General features: G+C 43.7%; 1 protein-coding gene across 1 annotated transcript in view; it reads left to right on the top strand.

Annotated features, from left to right (window-relative positions):
* Positions 1-373: 373 nt before the first annotated feature.
* Positions 374-18,296, top strand: part of DHRS7B (dehydrogenase/reductase 7B) — a 43,633-nt gene continuing 25,710 nt past the window's right edge. The window contains exon 1 of the mRNA XM_040245758.1: positions 374-432. Coding sequence (XP_040101692.1) covers positions 413-432 — 20 coding nt within the window. The 5' untranslated portion in view covers positions 374-412. The remainder of the gene's footprint in view (positions 433-18,296) is intronic.

The raw sequence follows: 18,296 nt of genomic DNA, 5'->3' as shown, positions 1-18,296 counted from the left end.
GCGGGACACGCAAGAGAGACGACTCCATCCCTGGGTCGGGAAGATCCCCTGGAGAAGGAACTGGCAACCCGCTCCAGTATTCTTGCCTGGAGAATCCATACAGTCCATAGGGTCGCAAAGTGTCGGACACGAGTAAGCCGACTGAGCACACACATTCCCCAACTCTGTGTTCCCTGCCCTCCCTTCCCCCCACGCCAGCAGAGTGCACGAAACTCACACCGTGACTTTCTTAATTTCCCTCCGGAATGTGGAAGTAAGGCCTGTACACCAGAGGACAGTTCAGACCACCCCTGTCCCGCAGCGCCTCCCTGTGGCTTGAGGGGCGCATGCGCAGTCCCACGGCCGTGATTGGACGGAGCCGTATCACCGGGCGAGGGAAAAATACGTCACGGGCTGTTGGCGTTGACGCGTCATGGTCTCCGCAGCAACCAGGTAGGGCTGCAAGCGGGGGAACTTCGGTGGCTACTGGGGTCCAGCTCTAAACTGAGGCGCGCGGCGGATCCCGATTCGAGCACGTCGCGCCCTCTTGAGGGGAACGAAGCGATGTGGAGGCTGAGCGGATCCGGAGGGGCGCCCGCGCCGGAGTTCGGGCCCGGCGGTTTTTGGTGCAGAGCCTCTCCTTTGCTACTCTGAGCCTCGGTTTGAATGTGAAAGTCGCTCAGTCCGACTCTTTGCGATCCCATGGACTATACAGTCCACGGAATTCTCCAGGCCTGAGTATTGGGGTTGGTAGCCTTTCCCTTCTCCAAGGAATCTTCCCAACCCAAGGATCGAACCCAGGTCTCCCGCATTGCAGGCGGATTCTTTACCACTGAGCCGCAAGGGAGCCTCGATTGGCTCGGCTACAAGTGGGTGTAGGCGGGCGGCTGATCCGGTTACCCAGGTTTCCCCGATTCCGCGCAAGGCATGGCCAGGGCTTGAGGCACCTGGCCCGTGCAGAGTTAGGGCAGCAGGTACCCTTGTTCGGAGGCAGAGCAGGTTGGTGCCTGCTTCGCGCCCGCGGGACGGCCACGGCGTCTCAGGCTCTTGCGGCCCATTCTCTGCCGTCCCCAAGTTGTGCGGCTTGGACTTGTGTTCTGATGTGCAGAATGCCCACCTATGAGTTTGTCGAGAAGTGTGATGAGGTTGCACGTAGATGGTACACGATCCAGGAAGTGCTTTTGATATCTCCAACCCGTGTGTGTGGAAAACAGAGAAAATCAGTTTTTAGATCTAAGGGAGGACGGAAACAAAGTTAAATGGGGTGTACTGAGAAAAATGGAATGCCACAGAAAGGGTGAAGCTGGTGACCCTGGGCTCTAGAACTGGAGGACACCAGAGCAAAGGGACATTTTGTCATTAAGACATGGAGTTTCCTACTAGGAAGGAACGGCAGTTGTCCTAAAAGTGAAAGCCAATTGTACCAACTACATGTGGCACAGAACAGACTCAACAAATGGTACCCATAGAACCCTATTTTTAGTTTGTTTTGCTGTAGTGGTTTGAGTTGACAAGTTACTTTTAAAATAACTTTTGACCTTCATATACACATATGTTTAGTGAACATAATACTTGGTTCTCTTAATGGAATTACCAGGAAGTGCTTTTCACATCTTCCAACCTGTATGCCGGGAAAACAGAAAGTCAGTTGTTAGAAAAATGGCAGATAGAAAAAAGGATCCTCAACGTGGTGATACAGGGATTGCTAAGTCGTGTCCGAGTCGTGTCTGACTCTTCGTGACCCCATGAAGTGCAGCCGGCCAGGCTCCTCTCTGTCCATGGAATTTCCCAGGCAAGAATACTGGAGTGGGTTTCCAGTTCCTTCTCCAGGGGTTCTTATGGACACAGGGATAGAACACATTTTGCCTCCTGCATGGCAGGCGGATTCTTTACCACTGACCACCAGGGAAGCCATGATTCAGGGATAGAATCAGCAAAAATGATCTAATTCTTAAGAAGGATAGGCAGGGAAATAACTTTTTTGAGAGCCCACCAGAATGACTGTGTGGATATCTCTTACTCCTAATGCAGGAGAGTGTAGTGAGTGGCATGACTGGTACTCCAGACCGTTTTGGGTGCTGAGAGCACCCACAGCCAATAAATGAGGGAAGCAGGCTTTTAAAGGTAGGCTTCTAAAAAATAAAATAAAATAAAATAAAAAAATAAATAAAGGTAGGCTTCTGGACTTCCCTGGTGGTCCAGTGATTAAAAATCCACCTGCCAATGTAGGAGACTCGGGTTCAATCCCTGGCCCGGGAAGATTCCACATGCTGCAGAGCATTGAAGTCTATGAGCCACAATTAAGCCCCTTCACCACAACTGCTGAGCCCGAGTTCTAGAGCCCATGCACCCCAACTGGAGAAGCCACCGAAATGAGAAACCCACATACCACAACTAGAGAGTAGCCCCTGCTTGTGGCAACTAAAAAAAGTCTGAACATAGCAACAAAGACCCAGCACAGCCAAAAATAAATAAATAAAATCATTTAAAAATATGACTAGTCTTCTATATAAAACATACTCATTCCAATATAGGCATTGCTTTTGAAGAGGTCTTTGCTCAAGAATTTATATTTAAAGGTAATCTGAATTGTTGCCATAATACATCTTACCAGCCAGATGGAGGTTCCCAACTTTTTCCTAAGGTAATGAGGCTTCCATTTTCTCCTGTGGCTTATGTTGGGTGGGAGTGAGATGGAAGGAAGGAGTAGGGTTGTCATTAGGCCTTGGTAAAAGGTGACCAGTGACACTGAGTGCTCCTTCTCTCTCGGATTCTCTTGGTGGCATTTTGCTATTCCCTGAAGCAACATGATGAGATTTCCAGATTAACTGAAGTATATGTTATCCTAATAGGGCTTGCTTTAAAGGAAGGCATCCTAAAAATGTGTATACATGGAACTAGAGGGCCATTTAGTTAATCATTTTTCTTTGCAACATTTGGAGAATCTTTGGGATCATATATTTTATTCCAGTTCAGTTCAGTTGCTCAGTTGTGTCCAACTCTTTGCAACCCCATGGACTGCAGCATGCCCGGCTTCCCTGTCCATTACCAACTCCGGGAGCTTACTCAAACTCATGTCCATCGAGTTGGTGATGCCATCCAACCATCTCATCCTCTGTTGTCCCCTTCTCCTCCTGCCTTCAATCTCTCCCAGCATCAGGGTCTTTTCCAATAAGTCAGTTCTTTGCATCAGGTGGCCAAAGTTTCAGCTTCAGCATCAGTCCTTCCAATGAATATTCAGGACTGATATCCTTTAGGGTGGACTGGTTGGATCTCCTTGCACTCCAAGGGACTCTCAAGAGTCTTCAACACCACAGTTCAAAAGCACCAATTCTTTGGTGCTCAGCTTTCTTTATAGTTTCACTCTCACATCCATACATGACTCCTGGAAAAACCGTAGCTTTGACTAGACAGATCTTTGTTGGCAGAATAATGTTTCTGCTTTTTAATATGCTGTCAGGTTGATCATAGCTTTTCTTCAGTGAGCAAGTGTCTTTTTATTTCATGGCTGCAATCACCATCTGCAGTGATTTTGGAGCCCAAGAAAATAAAGTCTCTCACTGTTTCCATTGTTTCCCCATCTATTTGCCATGAAGTGATGGGACTGGATGCCCTGATCTTAGTGTCCTGAATGTTGAGTTTTAAGCCAACTTTTTCACTCTCCTCTTTCACTTTCATCAAGAGGCTCTTTAATTCTTCTTTGCTTTCTGCCATAAGGGTGGTATCATCTGCGTATCTGAGGTTATTGATATTTCTCCCAGCAATCTTGATTCCAGCTCGTGCTTCATCCAGCCCAGCATTTTGCCTAATGTACTCTGCATATAAGTTAAATAAGCAGGGTGACAGTATATACAGCCTTGAGGTACTCCTTTTCCTATTTGGAACCAGTCTGTTTTTCCATGTCCAGTTCTAACTGTTGCTTCTTGACCTGTATACAGATTTCTCAGGAGGCAGGTCAGGGGGTCTGGTATTCCCATCTCTTGAAGAATTTTCCACAGTTTGTTGTGATCCACAGTCAAAGGCTTTGGTGTAGTCAATAAAGCAGAAGTAGATGTTTTACTGGAACTTTCTTGGTTTTTTTGACGATCCAGCGGATGCTGACAATTTGATTTCTGGTTCCTCTGCCTTTTCTAAATCCAGCTTGGACATCTGGAAGTTCACAGTTCATGTATTGTTGAAGCCTGGCTTGGAGAATTTTGAGCATTACTTTGCTGGCGTGTGAGTACAATTGTGCGGTAGTTTGAACATTCTCTGGCATTGCCTTTCTTTGGGATTGGAATGAAAACAACTTTTCCAGTCCTGTGGCCACTGCTGAGTTTTCCAAATCTGCTGGCATGTTGAGTGCAGCACTTTAACAGCATCATCTTTATTTCAGTATATTAATTAATAGGGTGGGTGGGGTTTTTATTGTAAAAAACACAGACTCTGGGGAAGAAAAAAAAACATTTAAACTATTGGCAAGGATCTTTGTTTTGATTTTTTTCTATGTTGTAGATGGATTAGGGATCTAAGATCATGGCATCTGGTCCCATCACTTCATGGGAAATAGATGGGGAAACAGTGGAAACAATGTCAGGCTTTATTTTTGTGGGCTCCAAAATCACTGCAGATAGTGATTGCAGCCATGAAATTAAAAGACGCTTACTCTTTGGAAGAAAAGTTATGACCAACCTAGATAGCATATTCAAAAGCAGAGACATTACTCTGCCAACAAAGGTCCGTCTAGTCAAGGCTATGGTTTTTCCAGTGGTCATGTATGGATGTGAGTGTTGGACTATAAAGAAAGCTGAGTGCCGAAGAATTGATGCTTTTGAACTGTGGTGTTGGAGAAGACTCTTGAGAGTCCCTTGGACTGCAAGGAGATCCAACCAGTCCATTCTAAAGGAGATCAGCCCTGGATGTTCATTGGAAGGACTGATGCTAAAGCTGAGACTCCAATACTTTGGTCACCTCATGCGAAGAGTTGACTCACTGGAAAAGACTCTGATGCTGTGAGGGATTGGGGGCAAGAGGAGAAGGGGACAACAGAGGATGAAATGGCTGGATGGCATCACCAACTCGATGGACATGAGTGTGAGTAAACTCTGGGAGTTGGTGATGGACAGGAGGCTTAGCGTGGTGCAATTCATGGGGTCACAAAGAGTCGGACACGACTGAGCGACTGAACTGAACTGAACTGAATGTGTGGCATATACCATGCCATGTAGTCAAAAAGAAAGTACGTTTTTAGTTAGTTTTTACAGATGAAGAAATTGAGACTTGGGAAAGTTAAATAGTGTGTCTAAAATAGGAAGATCTAAGCGAAGATGGAAACAAAGTTAAATGGGGAGTTCTGGGGGATGTGGAATGCCACAGGAAGGAGGAAGCAGGTGACCCTGGGATGCTGGAGGACACTAGAGCAAAGGGCCATTTTGTCATTAAGGTATGGAGTTTCCTACTAGAAGGGAAGAGCAGTTGTCCTAAAGGCGAAACCTGTTGTTCTAACTACATGTCCTGGACTGAGGTCAGCACTGCTGGACTGAGGTCCTTTAGGTTTTGAAGCCCAGGTTTGGAATTTCCTTCCCTGAAATAATGGATTCCTCATGTGCTTTGCTTTGAGAGAACGTGATGCTGTGCACAGAGTCCAGGAAGTAAATATGTGATCACCTGACATCCTCCAAGACGCTTGGTTCTATGCTGTTGCTCTTTAGTTGCTAAGTTGTGTTGAATTCTTTGAGACCCTATGGACTATAGTTCGTCAGATAGATAGGTCTATTTCATGATTCTTTTAGATGATACATTCCTATAGTATCATCTAGAAATACTTTTTTATTCTGTAACTTCCCTGGTGGTCCAGTGGCTGACTCTGCACTTCCAGTGCAGGGGGCCCAGGTTCAATCCCTAGTCAGGGAACTAGATCTCACATGCTGCAACTAAGTTCTCACACTGCAACTAAGAATTATGCTTGCAGCAATGGAAGACCGAAGGTCCTGCGAGCTGCAACTAAGACCCAGTGCAGCCAAATAAATAAAAATAAATAAATATTTTAAAGGTATTTTTTATTCAGATTTGCAACTATATGTTTGCATTAGGGAGCTATATTTGTGCCTGAGTCTAGAGCATGGAATGTGTCTTCCCTACCACATACACTCCTCTTTTTCTCCATTTTCTAAGAAAATAATAATATTTAATAGTCACTGAGAGTCTTAGCAGTATGCTAAGCAGTTATTGGATTATTCAATCCCTACAATAATCCTGTAAAGTAGGAATATTTATCTTCCTTTATAGTGGAAGAAGTGAACTCAGGGATGGGAAGAAGTTTATCCCTGAGATAGTAAGGGCAGTCAGTTTCATGTCACTCCAAAAGCTAGTCTGTATATTTCATTCATCCCTTTACTCACAGATATTTAAGGAACAGCTGGTTTGTACCAGCAGTTGCTGTATATTGGGGATACACTGATGGCCAAAGCAGACACAGCCCCTGTCCTCAAGTAGCAGCTTGGGTTGAAGTAGCAACTCATCAGCAATGAGTCTAGCATGGGAGACAGAACGGAAATAGAAAATGACCAACTAAATATTGACACTGGTGGTGGTACCCACCGCGGAGACAGTAGAGGGGGCTGTGAGGATATATAATGGGGCCACTGGCAGCAGCTGAGGTGAAGAAGGACAGGGTCAGCTTTCCTGAGCAGGTAATATTCAGCTGAGACCTTAAGGACAGACTTGGAGTTCAGTTGAGCAAAGAGTGAAGAGAAGGAGGACCCACGTGAGACCCCAAGTGTTGGAGGGGCCATGTCTGGTCCTTATGGGCCAGAGGTAGAGAGTGCTTCCAAGGCAGACACAGACGCAGCTTGGAACTCATTTGAGCAATGCGGCACTCCAGGGTGTATTTGCTTCCCTGGTAGCTCAGTTGGTAAAGAATCTGCCTGCAATGCAGGAGACCCCGGTTTGATTCATGGGTTGGGAAGATCCATTGGAGAAGGGATAGGCTACCCACTCCAGTATTCTTGGGCTTCCCTTGTGGTTCAGCTGGTAAAGAATCCACCTGCAATGCGGGAGACCTGGGTTTGATTCCTGGGTTGGAAAGACCTGTTGGAGAAGGGAAAGGCTACCCACTCCAGTATTCTGGCCTGGAGTGGACTGTATAGTCCATGGGGTTGCAAAGAGTTGGACACGACTGAGCAACTTTCACTTTCATATAATCAACTCCACAGACTGTATTCCAGCTCCTGGTCTCCTCCTTCAGACATGGTTAGGCCTCTGGTTGCCTTGGCTGGGGACCGGTGGCTGGAGGAGCAGAGACCTCAGTGTCGGTAACTTGTGTGGCAAAACTGAATAAACAGGTGTTGCCAGTGTTGTATTTCATCCTGTTTGTTTCTGGTTTGCAAAATTATTTAACATTTTTTAGTCTCATGATGGTCCAAGTCCTATGTTAGCTACCTAGGGTACAAACATATTTATTTGCGTTCCATTTAAGATGCTACAGTTGTTCTATCAATATTATTCTTCAGATGTGTTTATTTACCATCTGCTGTGTGCTGGGCATTGTACTAGGGACATAGCATGAGCAAACAGACATGGTCTCTGTCCTCCTGGAGTTTAAGGTCCCATTTGGGACTGGAGGACAGAGAGGGAGGGGGAGTGAGTCAGGGAGATGGGGCTGGACAGGTAGGCAGGGGTCAGACCTTGCAGGCCTCACAGGTCATGAGAGTTGTTCAGGGCTTCTGCTCAGAATGGTGGGAGGCCATTGAAGGATCTCAATCAGGAGACTAGAACCAGCAGGTGTATTTATGAAAGATCACTCTAGCTCCTCCTTTGGTGGAGGTGGAAGTCATGGGTGAGAGAGCTATTTAAAAGGTAGGATCAGTGGTAATACGTTCATTCTGGGCTGAGACAGAAGAGGGAAGTTCAGGGCTGATTTGTTTTCTGACCTGTGTGCCTGAGATCAGAACCCAGAGGAAGGACATAAATTCAGTTTTGAGTAAGATGTCTTTGCAGTAATCTAGGTGGGGTGTCACACAGCATGTGGAATCTTAGCTCCCCAGCCGGGGAGGGAACCTCTACCCGCTGCAGTGGAAACGTGAAGTCCTAAGCCCTGGGCCGCCAGGGAAGTAAGTCCCCACCTTTTCCTTATTGAGAGAGCTGTCAAAGTGGGACCAATGAAGTGATCTAATGACAATACAGTTTTGCTACATTGATGCTGAGGAAAGATAAAAATAATACCTCCCTCCACCCTGGAAAACACTGTCCACAAATGTGGAGAAGGAAGTATTAAACAGGCACTAACCGAAAGTGGGATACAATATAGGTAGTGTGCTAATGAGACTACAAAACAGAGAAACCCTTACCATTTATAGACCCCATTGTATACATAGTCTCAAGATTAATGATAGTTTGTCTCCTTGTAAAAAGATGAGACAGCACCATTTTCTGTAAGTGCTTTCATCCTAAATTCACCTGGTGATTGGGGTGGCCATCTGTGCTATTTTTCTGAAGGAAAAATAAAACATCCTTACTTTCTTCCTTATTTATTTGTTTGGCTGCGCTGGGGCTCCATTGCTGCGCATGCGCTTTCTTTAGTTGTGGCGAGCGAGAGCTACTCTCTAGCTGTGTTACATCGGCTGCAGTAGTTGGGGCTCGTGGGTTCCAGAGCACAGGATTAGCAGTTGTGGTGCACGGGCTCAGCTGCTCCATGGCATCTTGGAATCTTCCCAAACCAGGGATCAAACCCATGTCTCCTATACGGGCAGGCGGATTCTCAGCCACCGGACCATCAGGGAAGTTCATTTCTGGAAGAGGCTGAAACTAGTTAGGTGAGGTTTGGTTACATGGACCTCAGTATCAGTGACTCCATTTAACACCAGTCTCAAAGCACAAGACCTTTGGTAGGTAATGTTATGATTTTATGCAGAAATAAACCTTCCGTTTGTCTGCTCTGGAAGCTTGTAAATATGGGGATGGAAAGTGATATTGAATGGCATGTAAATTCTGCTCGGAAGCTAAGGAAATTCAATGGCCTCTCTTTTAGATTCTACCTGAGCTGTCCCTCCGGTCTTCTGAAGTTCAGGGTAACCTGAGACTTGGCTCCTAAACTGCTTACTGGAGGTTCAGATCTGTTGATGGCAGCTGAAGTGATTGAGTATTGCTTACCAGTAGTTTGAATTCATTTGCTGTAATCAGCTCTTTTTTTTTTTTTTTTTGGCTGTGCCATGTTCCAGTTCTCTCATCAGGGATTGAACCTGCACCCCTGTAGTGGAAGTCCAGAGTCCCAACCACTGGACTGCCAGGAAAGTCCTCAATAAGTAATTTTTTAAATTATGGTAATTTTTTTCAGACAGTGTTGCTCAAATGGTTACTCTTCAAAAAGTTTACTTAGAATTTTTTTTTTTAAATACAACTTTGTAGGAAAATGTCTGTTATATTCATTGGTGCGTTGCATGTTGTAGAATATTGTACTGTGTAGAAGGGTCTCGATTAATGAAAAAAGAGAAGGTTGATTTATTGTTCATTGGTGAATGAAAAGAGATAAGGAAATTTTAACTACAGTTGACCCTTGAATAACATGGGTTTGAACTACAAAATCCGTAGGTTTAGAATAGGCAGGTTATTAAACAAACAAACACACAAAAAAAAAAACCCCACCAGTAACTATACCAGTCTCCAAAAGGGAAAATCAGAATCTAGACTTGCCGCAGTGTAGTATCAGAAGGACACTGATGTAGTCGTGTCAGGTGTAGTATCAGTTGTTCAAAAGAAAGTTATAAGACGTGAAAAGGCAAGAAAGTGTGACTTGAGCTCAGGGGGTAAAAGCATTCCATGGAAGCTGACCCTCAGTTCAGTTCAGTCGCTCAGTCGGGTCCAACTCTTTGCGACCCCATGAATCGCAGCACGCCAGGCCTCCCTGTCCATCACCATCTCCCGCAGTTCACTCAGATTCACGTCCATCAGGTCAGTGATGCCATCTAGCCATCTCATCCTCTGTCGTCCCCTTCTCCTCCTGCCCCCAATCCCTCCCAGCATCAAAGTCTTTTCCAATGAGTCAACTCTTCGCATGAGGTGGCCAAAGTATTGGAGTTTCAGCTTTAGCATCAGTCCTTCCAATGAACACCCAGGGTTGATCTCCTTTAGAACGGACTGGTTGGATCTCCTTGCAGTCCAAGGGACTCTCAAGAGTCTTCTCCAACACCACAGTTCAAAAGCACCAATTCTTCGGCGCTCAGCTTTCTTCACAGTCCAGCTCTTACATCCATACATGACTACTGGAAAAACCATAGCCTTGACTAGACGGACCTTTGTTGGCAGAGTAATGTCTCTGCTTTTGAATATGCTATCTAGGTTGGTCATAACTTTTCTTCCAAGGAGTAAGCGTCTTTTAATTTCATGGCTGCAGTCACCATCTGCAGTGATTTTGGAGCCCCCTAAAATAAAGTCTGAGACTGTTTCCACTGTTTCCCCATCTATTTCCCATGAAGTGATGGGACCAGATGCCATGATCTTTGTTTTCTGAATGTTGAGCTTTAAGCCAACTTTTTCACTCTCTTCTTTCACTTTCATCAAGAGGCTTTTTAGTTCCTCTTCACTTTCTGCCATAAGGGTGGTGTCATCTGCATATTGGAGGTTATTGATATTTCTCCCGGCAGTCTTGATTCCAGCTTGTGTTTCTTCCAGTCCAGCATTTCTCATGATGTACTCTGCATAGAAGTTAAATAAGCAGGGTGACAATGTACAGCCTTGACGTACTCCTTTTCCTATTTGGAACCAGTCTGTTGTTCCATGTCCAGTTCTAACTGTTGCTTCCTGACCTGCATACAGATTTCTCAAGAGGCAGGTCAGGTGGTCTGGTATTCCCATCTCTCTCAGAATCTTCCACAGTTTATTGTGATCCACACAGTCAAAAGCTTTGGCATAGTCAATAAAGCAGAAATAGATGTTTTTCTGGAACTCTCTTGCTTTTTCGATGATCCAGCGGATGTTGGCAATTTGATTTCTGGTTCCTCTGCCTTTTCTAAAACCAGCTTGAACATCAGGAAGTTCATGGTTCACGTATTGCTGAAGCCTGGCTTGGAGAATTTTGAGCATTACTTTACTAGCATGTGAGTAAATTGTGCAGTAGTTTGAGCATTCTTTGGCATTGCCTTTCTTTGGGATTGGAATGAAAACTGACCTTTTCCAGTCCTGTGGCCACTGCTGAGTTTTCCAAATTTGCTGGCATATTGAGTGCAGCACTTTCACAGCATCATCTTTCAGGATTTGAAATAGCTCCACTGGAATTCCATCACCTCCACTAGCTTTGTTCATAGTGATGCTTTCTAAGGCCCACTTGACTTCACATTCCAGGATGTCTGGCTCTAGATGAGTGATCACACCATCGTGATTATCTGGGTCGTGAAGATCTTTTTTGTACGGTTCTTCTGTGTATTCTTGCCACCTCTTCTTAATATCTTCTGCTTCTGTTAGGTCTATACCATTTCTGTCCTTTATCGAGCCCATCTTTGCATGAAATGTTCCCTTGGTGTCTCTAATTTTCTTGAAGAGATCTCTAGTGTTCCCCATTCTGTGGTTTTCCTCTATTTCTTTGCATTGATTGCTGAAGAAGGTTTTCTTATCTCTTCTTGCTATTCTTTGGAACTCTGCATTCAGATGCTTATATCTTTCCTTTTCTCCTTTGCTTTTCACGTTGGCCCAAATGTTGGACTTAGAGGACAGAGACTCCAAAACAGCTGTTATAAATATGTTCAGATAACTAAAGGAAACCATGTTTAAAGAGTTAAAGGGAAATATGATGACATTGACCCTACAAATACATAATCTGAATAAAAAGAGCATATAAAAGAGAACCAGATACCAACTGGAGCTGAAAGGCACAATAACTGAAATGAAGAACACTTTAGAGGGACTCAGTAGCATATTTGAGATGGCAGTCAAACTTGAGAAAGATCAGTAGAAATCATCCAATCTGAAGAGCAGAACAAAGGTGGAAGGCAAATTAAGAGAGCTGCAGATGTCCACAGGATATCAAGGGTCCCAAGCTTTGGGAGTCCCAGAAGAAGAGGAGAGAGAGAATGGGTGGGAAAAAAGTATTTGAAGAAATAATGTCCTGATATCTCCAAATCTGATGAAAAATGTTATATTAGTTTCCTATTGTTGCTGTAATAAGTTACCACAAACACAGTAGCTTAAAACCCCACAAAGCTATTATATTATGGTCTTGGTGGTCAGAAGTCCTAAAATCAAGGTGTCAGCAGGCCATGTCCCTTCTGTAGGCTCTGGAGGACAGTCTGTCCATTTGCCTCCCCCTGTCTCCAGGCCACCAGCATCCGTTGGCCCAGGGCCTCCTCACATCACTTCAACCTCTTGTTGCTCAGCAGTTGTCATATCTAGTCTGTGACTCAACCCTCCTCCCTCCCTGTGTGAGGACTCCTGTAATTATACTGGGCCAGATATATTCAGGATAATCTCCCCATCTCAAGGTCCTTAATTTCACTACATCTGAAAGTCCCTTTAACCGCATCAGTTTGATAACATTGTTTCTGGAGGTCCACATATGGAATCCCCCCATCTTTGGGGTGTCTTATTCAGGTTACTATATACATTAATATACACATCCAAGAAACCCACGTTAAATATAAAGACACATATAGATGGAGAGTGAAGGGAGAGAGCCATACCAACACTAATGAAATAGGAGTAGCTATATTAATTTTAGACAAGACTTCCGAGTAAGGACAGTGATCAGGAATAAAGAAGGACACGGCATAATGATAAAGGGGTCACTACTCCAAGATGACATGACATTCATGAATGTGTGTGTACCTAACATCAAAGTGTCAAGCTACACGAGGCAAAAACCGATAGGACTCCGAAGAGAGATAGATGAATTAGTGTCACTGGAGACCTCAATACCACTTATCAGAAACAGACAGATCCAGCAGGCAGAAAAGCAGTAAGGACTTCTTCGAACTCAATAGTACCATCAGTCACCTGAGTATCACTGACATCTGTAGTCTGCTTCATCCCACAAAAGTACATCACATATTCCTCTGAAGCTGGACCATGTTCTGGGCCATAAAAACCCACCTTAACAGATTTAAAAGAATAGAAAACATACTGCTCTGAGACCACGATGGGATTAAAGTAGAAATCAGTAACAGAAAGCTGGAAAATCCCCAAATGCTTGCAGATTAAACAGTACATGTCTAAATAACACATGTCAGCAAAGACATCTTTAGAGAAACTTAACAATATTTTGAACTCAGGGAGTTCCCTGGCAGTCCAGTGGTTAGGCCTTCGTGCTTTTCCTGCCGTGTCCCGGTTTCAGTCCCTGGTTGGGGAACTAAGATCTCACAGGCTGCACAGAGTGGTAAAAATTTGGGAGGGGGGAACTAAATAGAGATGAAAACACAGCTTATACACAACGTGGAGGAAGTAGTGAAAGCAGTGCTTAGAACTGTATAGCACTGAATACACGTATTAAACAAGAAGATCTGAAGCAACACTTTAAACTTCCACTTTAGGAAACAAGTAAGCAAAAAAAAAATTATAGAAACTAGAGTGGGCCTGGGACAGTCAGGTGACTTGCTCTGCAGTAACCTGGTCTCAGGTACTATCGAAGGTCCAAATCAAGGCCCACCCACCTTGCTGCCCATGAAGATGGCGCCAGTTTGTTCCTCTTGATGTTCTATTTGGTAGTATTTTTTAGCTAGATTTGCTTTACAAGGTTGATACTTAGAATGTAGCTAATTATTCACTTTTCTAACCTTATTTTAGCAAAGCTGAGCATGAAGGAGAAATTATAGAAACGCTCGAAGAGAAACACACAGCAAACTCCCATATACCCACTGCCTGGTGTCAATCCCGGTGTCAAAGGCATCGGCATTTTGTTACACTGGGAGCAAAGAAACTTAAATCTTGCATTTCCTGGTGCATAAATTTGATTTTAAAATGTGTTTGCTTTCACCTTATTCTGTGGCTAAGCTTATTAATGCTAACATGACCAGAAAAATTTGTTATTTAACAGTGTATATTGACTTTCTGGTTTAAATGCAGTTTAAAAAGATAGCCTTTTTGTTGTTACATACTCTAACAATAAATGTGGTGAAAGCATGAAAGACATTTTTGATTTAAGGTTTTGGTTTTTTTTCTTTTACTATAAGCTCTGGACTTTGCCAAGTAATTTTTTCCAAGCCTGAAAAGGCTCTGAGTGAGAAATATGGGGGGAAATCAGTGTGGGGAAAAGTAAAGCTGCCAACAGTGTTTGTTGAGATAAACAGCTTGACTGATGGCCGCTGTGCCCTGACCTTTGGCGACAGGGCTGTGTCCTTGGGGAGTGATTGGTGGGGTGCTGGAAATAGTGACAGGGCCCCGGCAAAGCTATTTTTAAGTGAAAGCTTAGCGGCTGGCTCTGGGAAACCCTCTCTGGTTACTCTGCTTCTTTAGTCCTTCCAGGATGGAGGGTCCTTTCTGGCATTAAAGTGAGGATGCTTCAGGTGGAAGCATTATAAAAACGGCCTCAGAGTAAAGGGCCTTTCATAGTTACATTTCACAATTATGTTTTCAGTTCTAAAAATAACTTGGAGTTGGAAATCAGAGTGAACCATCATCCTAAGTAAATTGTCTAAGAGAGAACAGTGGGCCAAGGCAAATCTATCCAAATCCATGAGGAAATTAATGTTAGAATTTTTAAATTATCTGATTTCAAGCATGAACCTACTTGAAATTAGATAGCATTTAATGTTTTATCCTTTATGAGTGACATACTTAAATATTTTTATTGTAAAAAATATACATAATTTAAATTTACATCATTAACCATTTTTAAAGGTATAGTTTAGAGGTGCTAAATACATTTATAATGTACCACTATCCCCACCATCTGTCTCCAGAATTCTTTTCATCTTGTAAAATGGAAACTTTGTACCCATTAAAACACATTTCCTTCCCTGCCCCCAGCGCCTGGCAACCCCCAGTTTTCTGCCCCTAGGGATTTGACTACAATAAGTAGCTCATATAAGTGGACTCATGTAGTATTTGCTTTTGTGTCTGGCTTATTTCACTTAGCATAAACGTCTATAAGGTTCATCCATGTTGTAGCGTGTGTCAGAATTTGCTTCCTTTTCAAGCTGAATTGTGTGTCTATATCCTATTGTCTTCATGTATCACATTTTGCTTGGGTAGTCTCTCTGTGTTTTCTCTGTTGTGCCTAATGCTGCTGTGAACATGGGGGCACAGGTGTTTTTTCAAGACCCTTCTCTCAGTTCTTTGGCATGTGTATCCAGCAGTAGAATTGCTGGATCATATGATGATTCTATTTTTAATTGTTTTGAGGACGCTCCATAGTGTTTTTTTCAGTGGCCATACCATTTCACATTCTCACCCATGGTGCATAAGGTTCTAATTTCTCCATATCCTCCCACTTTGCATTTTCTGGTTTTTTGATAATGGTCATTCTAATGAGTGTGAGGTGGTATCTCATTGCATTCATAGTTATTATTTGCATTTTACTAATGACTAATGGCAACCCACTCCAGTACTCTTGCTTGGAAAATCCCATGGATGGAGGAGCCTGGTGGGGTACAGCCCATGGGGTAGCGAAGAGTCGGACATGACTGAGCGACTTCACCTTCACTTTTCACTTTCATGCATTGGAGACGGAAATGGCACCCCACTCCAGTGTTCTTGCCTGGAGAATCCCGGGGACGGGGGAGCCTGGTGGGCTGCCGTCGATGGGTTCGCACAGAGTCTGACACGACTGAAGCGACTTAGCAGCAGTAGCAGCAGCAGTAATATTAAGCATCTTTTCATATACTTATTGGCTGCTTTTATATCTTCTTTAGAGAAATGTCTATTCAAGTCCTTTGCCCATTTTTGAATCAGGTTGTTTTGTTTCAAAGTTTAGGAGTTCTGCATATTAGATATTTGCTCTCTTATCAGATATATGATTTGAAAATATTTTCTGCCACCCTGTGCATTACCTTTGTACTCTGTGAATAGTGTCTTTTAATGCACAAGACATAAATTTTCATGAACCAGGGTATCTAGTTTTTCTTTTGTTACCTCTGCCTTTGGAGTCTTATCCAGGAAATCATTACCAAGTGCAATGCAAAATCAGCTTTTGCCTGTTTTCTTCTAAGAAATATGCTTTAGGTCTTACATTGAGGTCTCTGATTCATCTTGAGTTTATTTTTGTAAAAGGGTCCAAATTTGAACTTTTGCATGTGGATATACAGGTGTTTTTTTTTTTTTTTTAGTTTAATTTTTTGTTTTTGGCTGTGCCACACAGCATGAAGAGGGCATGAGATTGAGCTTGTGCCGCCTGCAGTAGAAGCGTGAGGTCTTAACCACTGGACCACCAGGGAAGTCCTTGGATATCCAGTTTTCTCAGCGTCATTTGCTTAGAAGACTGTCCTTTCCCCGTTGAATTGTCTTGACATCCCTATCAAAAATTATTTGGCCATATATGCAAAGGTTTATTTCTGGGCTCTCTATTCCATTGGTCTATGTCTGTCTTTGTGCCAACACACTGCTTTGATTACTCTAGCTCTGTAGTAAGTTTTGATATTAGAAAGTGGTTCTTCCAGCTTTTTTGCTCTTTTCCAAGATTCTTTTGACTGTTCAGTTCCTTTGAGATACCATGTGAATTCTGGGATGAGTTCTTCTCTTTCTGCAAAAGACATAAGTGAAATCGCTCAGTCGTGTCCGACTCTGCGACCCCATGGACTGTAGCCTACTGGGCTCCTCCGTCCATGGGATTTTCTGGGCAAAGGTACTGGAGTGGGTTGCCATTTCCTTCTCCAGAGGATCCTCCTGACCCAGGGATCCAACCCAGGTCTCCCTGCACTGCAGGCAGACGTTTTACCCTCTGAGCCACTAGAGAGAGAAGACATAGTAGGGATTTTGATAGGGACTGAATTGAATCTGCAGATTGTTTTGATTAGGATTGACATCTTAATAGTAATAAGTGTTCCACTTCATGCACATGGGATATGTCTCCATTTATTTATGTCTTGTTTAATTTCTTTCAGCAATATATTGTAGTTTTCATTGTGTAAGTCTTCACCTCCCTGATGTATTCTTAAGTATCTCATTCTTTTAGTTGTTATAGTAAGTGAAATTGTTTTTGTACGTTTTTTCAGACTGTTCGTTTTTCATGTATACAAATACAGCGGAGTTTGTGTGTGTGTGTTGACTTTGTGTCCTGCTGCTGAATGGATTTATTCTAACACATTTTATTTTACTTAAAATTTTTATGGATTTATTTGGCTACACCGGGTGTTAGTTGTGGCAATGTTGTAGCCACGTGTTCTGGGAAACAAACTCACTCAGAAGGACAATGCAGATAGTGGAATGCAGTTTATTACACCGGCGGGCCCAAGGCAGAGTCTCCTCTTAGCCAAGGACCCCGACCAGTTTTTGTGAAAACCTTATATACCCTAAGTGTACACGCTCAAAGCCACCTCCCCAAATTCTCTGAAACTAGTCTGAACAAAGGAAAAGAAAGATACAATCAAAGTTAACCTGTGATTTGTATGCCTTAAGCCTAGGTAGTTAATAGTGGCCAATTATCAATAGGCCTGTGGTCATACCCCAATAAGCATAATAGAATTTATGATTCTATTTGGTTACACAGATAATTAGGGTATTCTTTTAGGAGACAGAGAGTCTAGGTGCAAGCCCTGGGGCTCTCCCATTGGGGAGGGGGGTCTGGTTTTCCAGTTGGTATGTCGTTTCCATAGATACTGGGCATATAGCTCAAAGTCCACACTCCCACCCGAGCTGGAGTCCTGCTTTCAAGATGGAGCCTGTTCTGTCTGTTTCCTCCTTCAACAAGTGGGACTTTTTAGTTGCAACGTGTAGGAAGATGACGCAGTAGAAGGACATGCACGCGCCTTCTCCTGCGAAAACTCAAACTTACAACTTGCTGCTGAACACCCATCAACAGGAGAATGTTGGATTCCACCAAAAAAAGATATTTCTCATCCAAGGGCAAAGGAGAAGCCCCAACAAGACAGTAGGAGGAGTAAAATCATGTTTAGAATCAAACCCCATACTTGCCAGAGACATTTGGAGGTCTCAAACAAAAAACCATGTGCACACCAGGACCCGGAGACCCCACAGAGACTGAGCCAGACCTGCCTCTGAGTGTCTCCTGCGGAGGCATGGGTCAGCAGTGGCCTGTTGTGGGGACAGGGGCTCTGGCTGCAGCAGACCTGGGAGGCACTGCATGTGACATAAATCCTTTTGGAGGAGGTGGCCATTAGCCACACCATAGAGCCACTGAGCAGATGACTGGAGAACAATTATATGAAAGAAGTTCTTTCACTGATGCGAAAGTTCTACGA

The sequence above is a fragment of the Oryx dammah genome, unplaced genomic scaffold (assembly GCF_014754425.2).
Source record: "Oryx dammah isolate SB20612 unplaced genomic scaffold, SCBI_Odam_1.1 HiC_scaffold_8, whole genome shotgun sequence".
Lineage (NCBI taxonomy): Eukaryota > Metazoa > Chordata > Mammalia > Artiodactyla > Bovidae > Oryx > Oryx dammah.
Note: the sequence above shows the minus strand (reverse complement) of the source record. Positions and strands in the feature narration are given on the sequence as shown.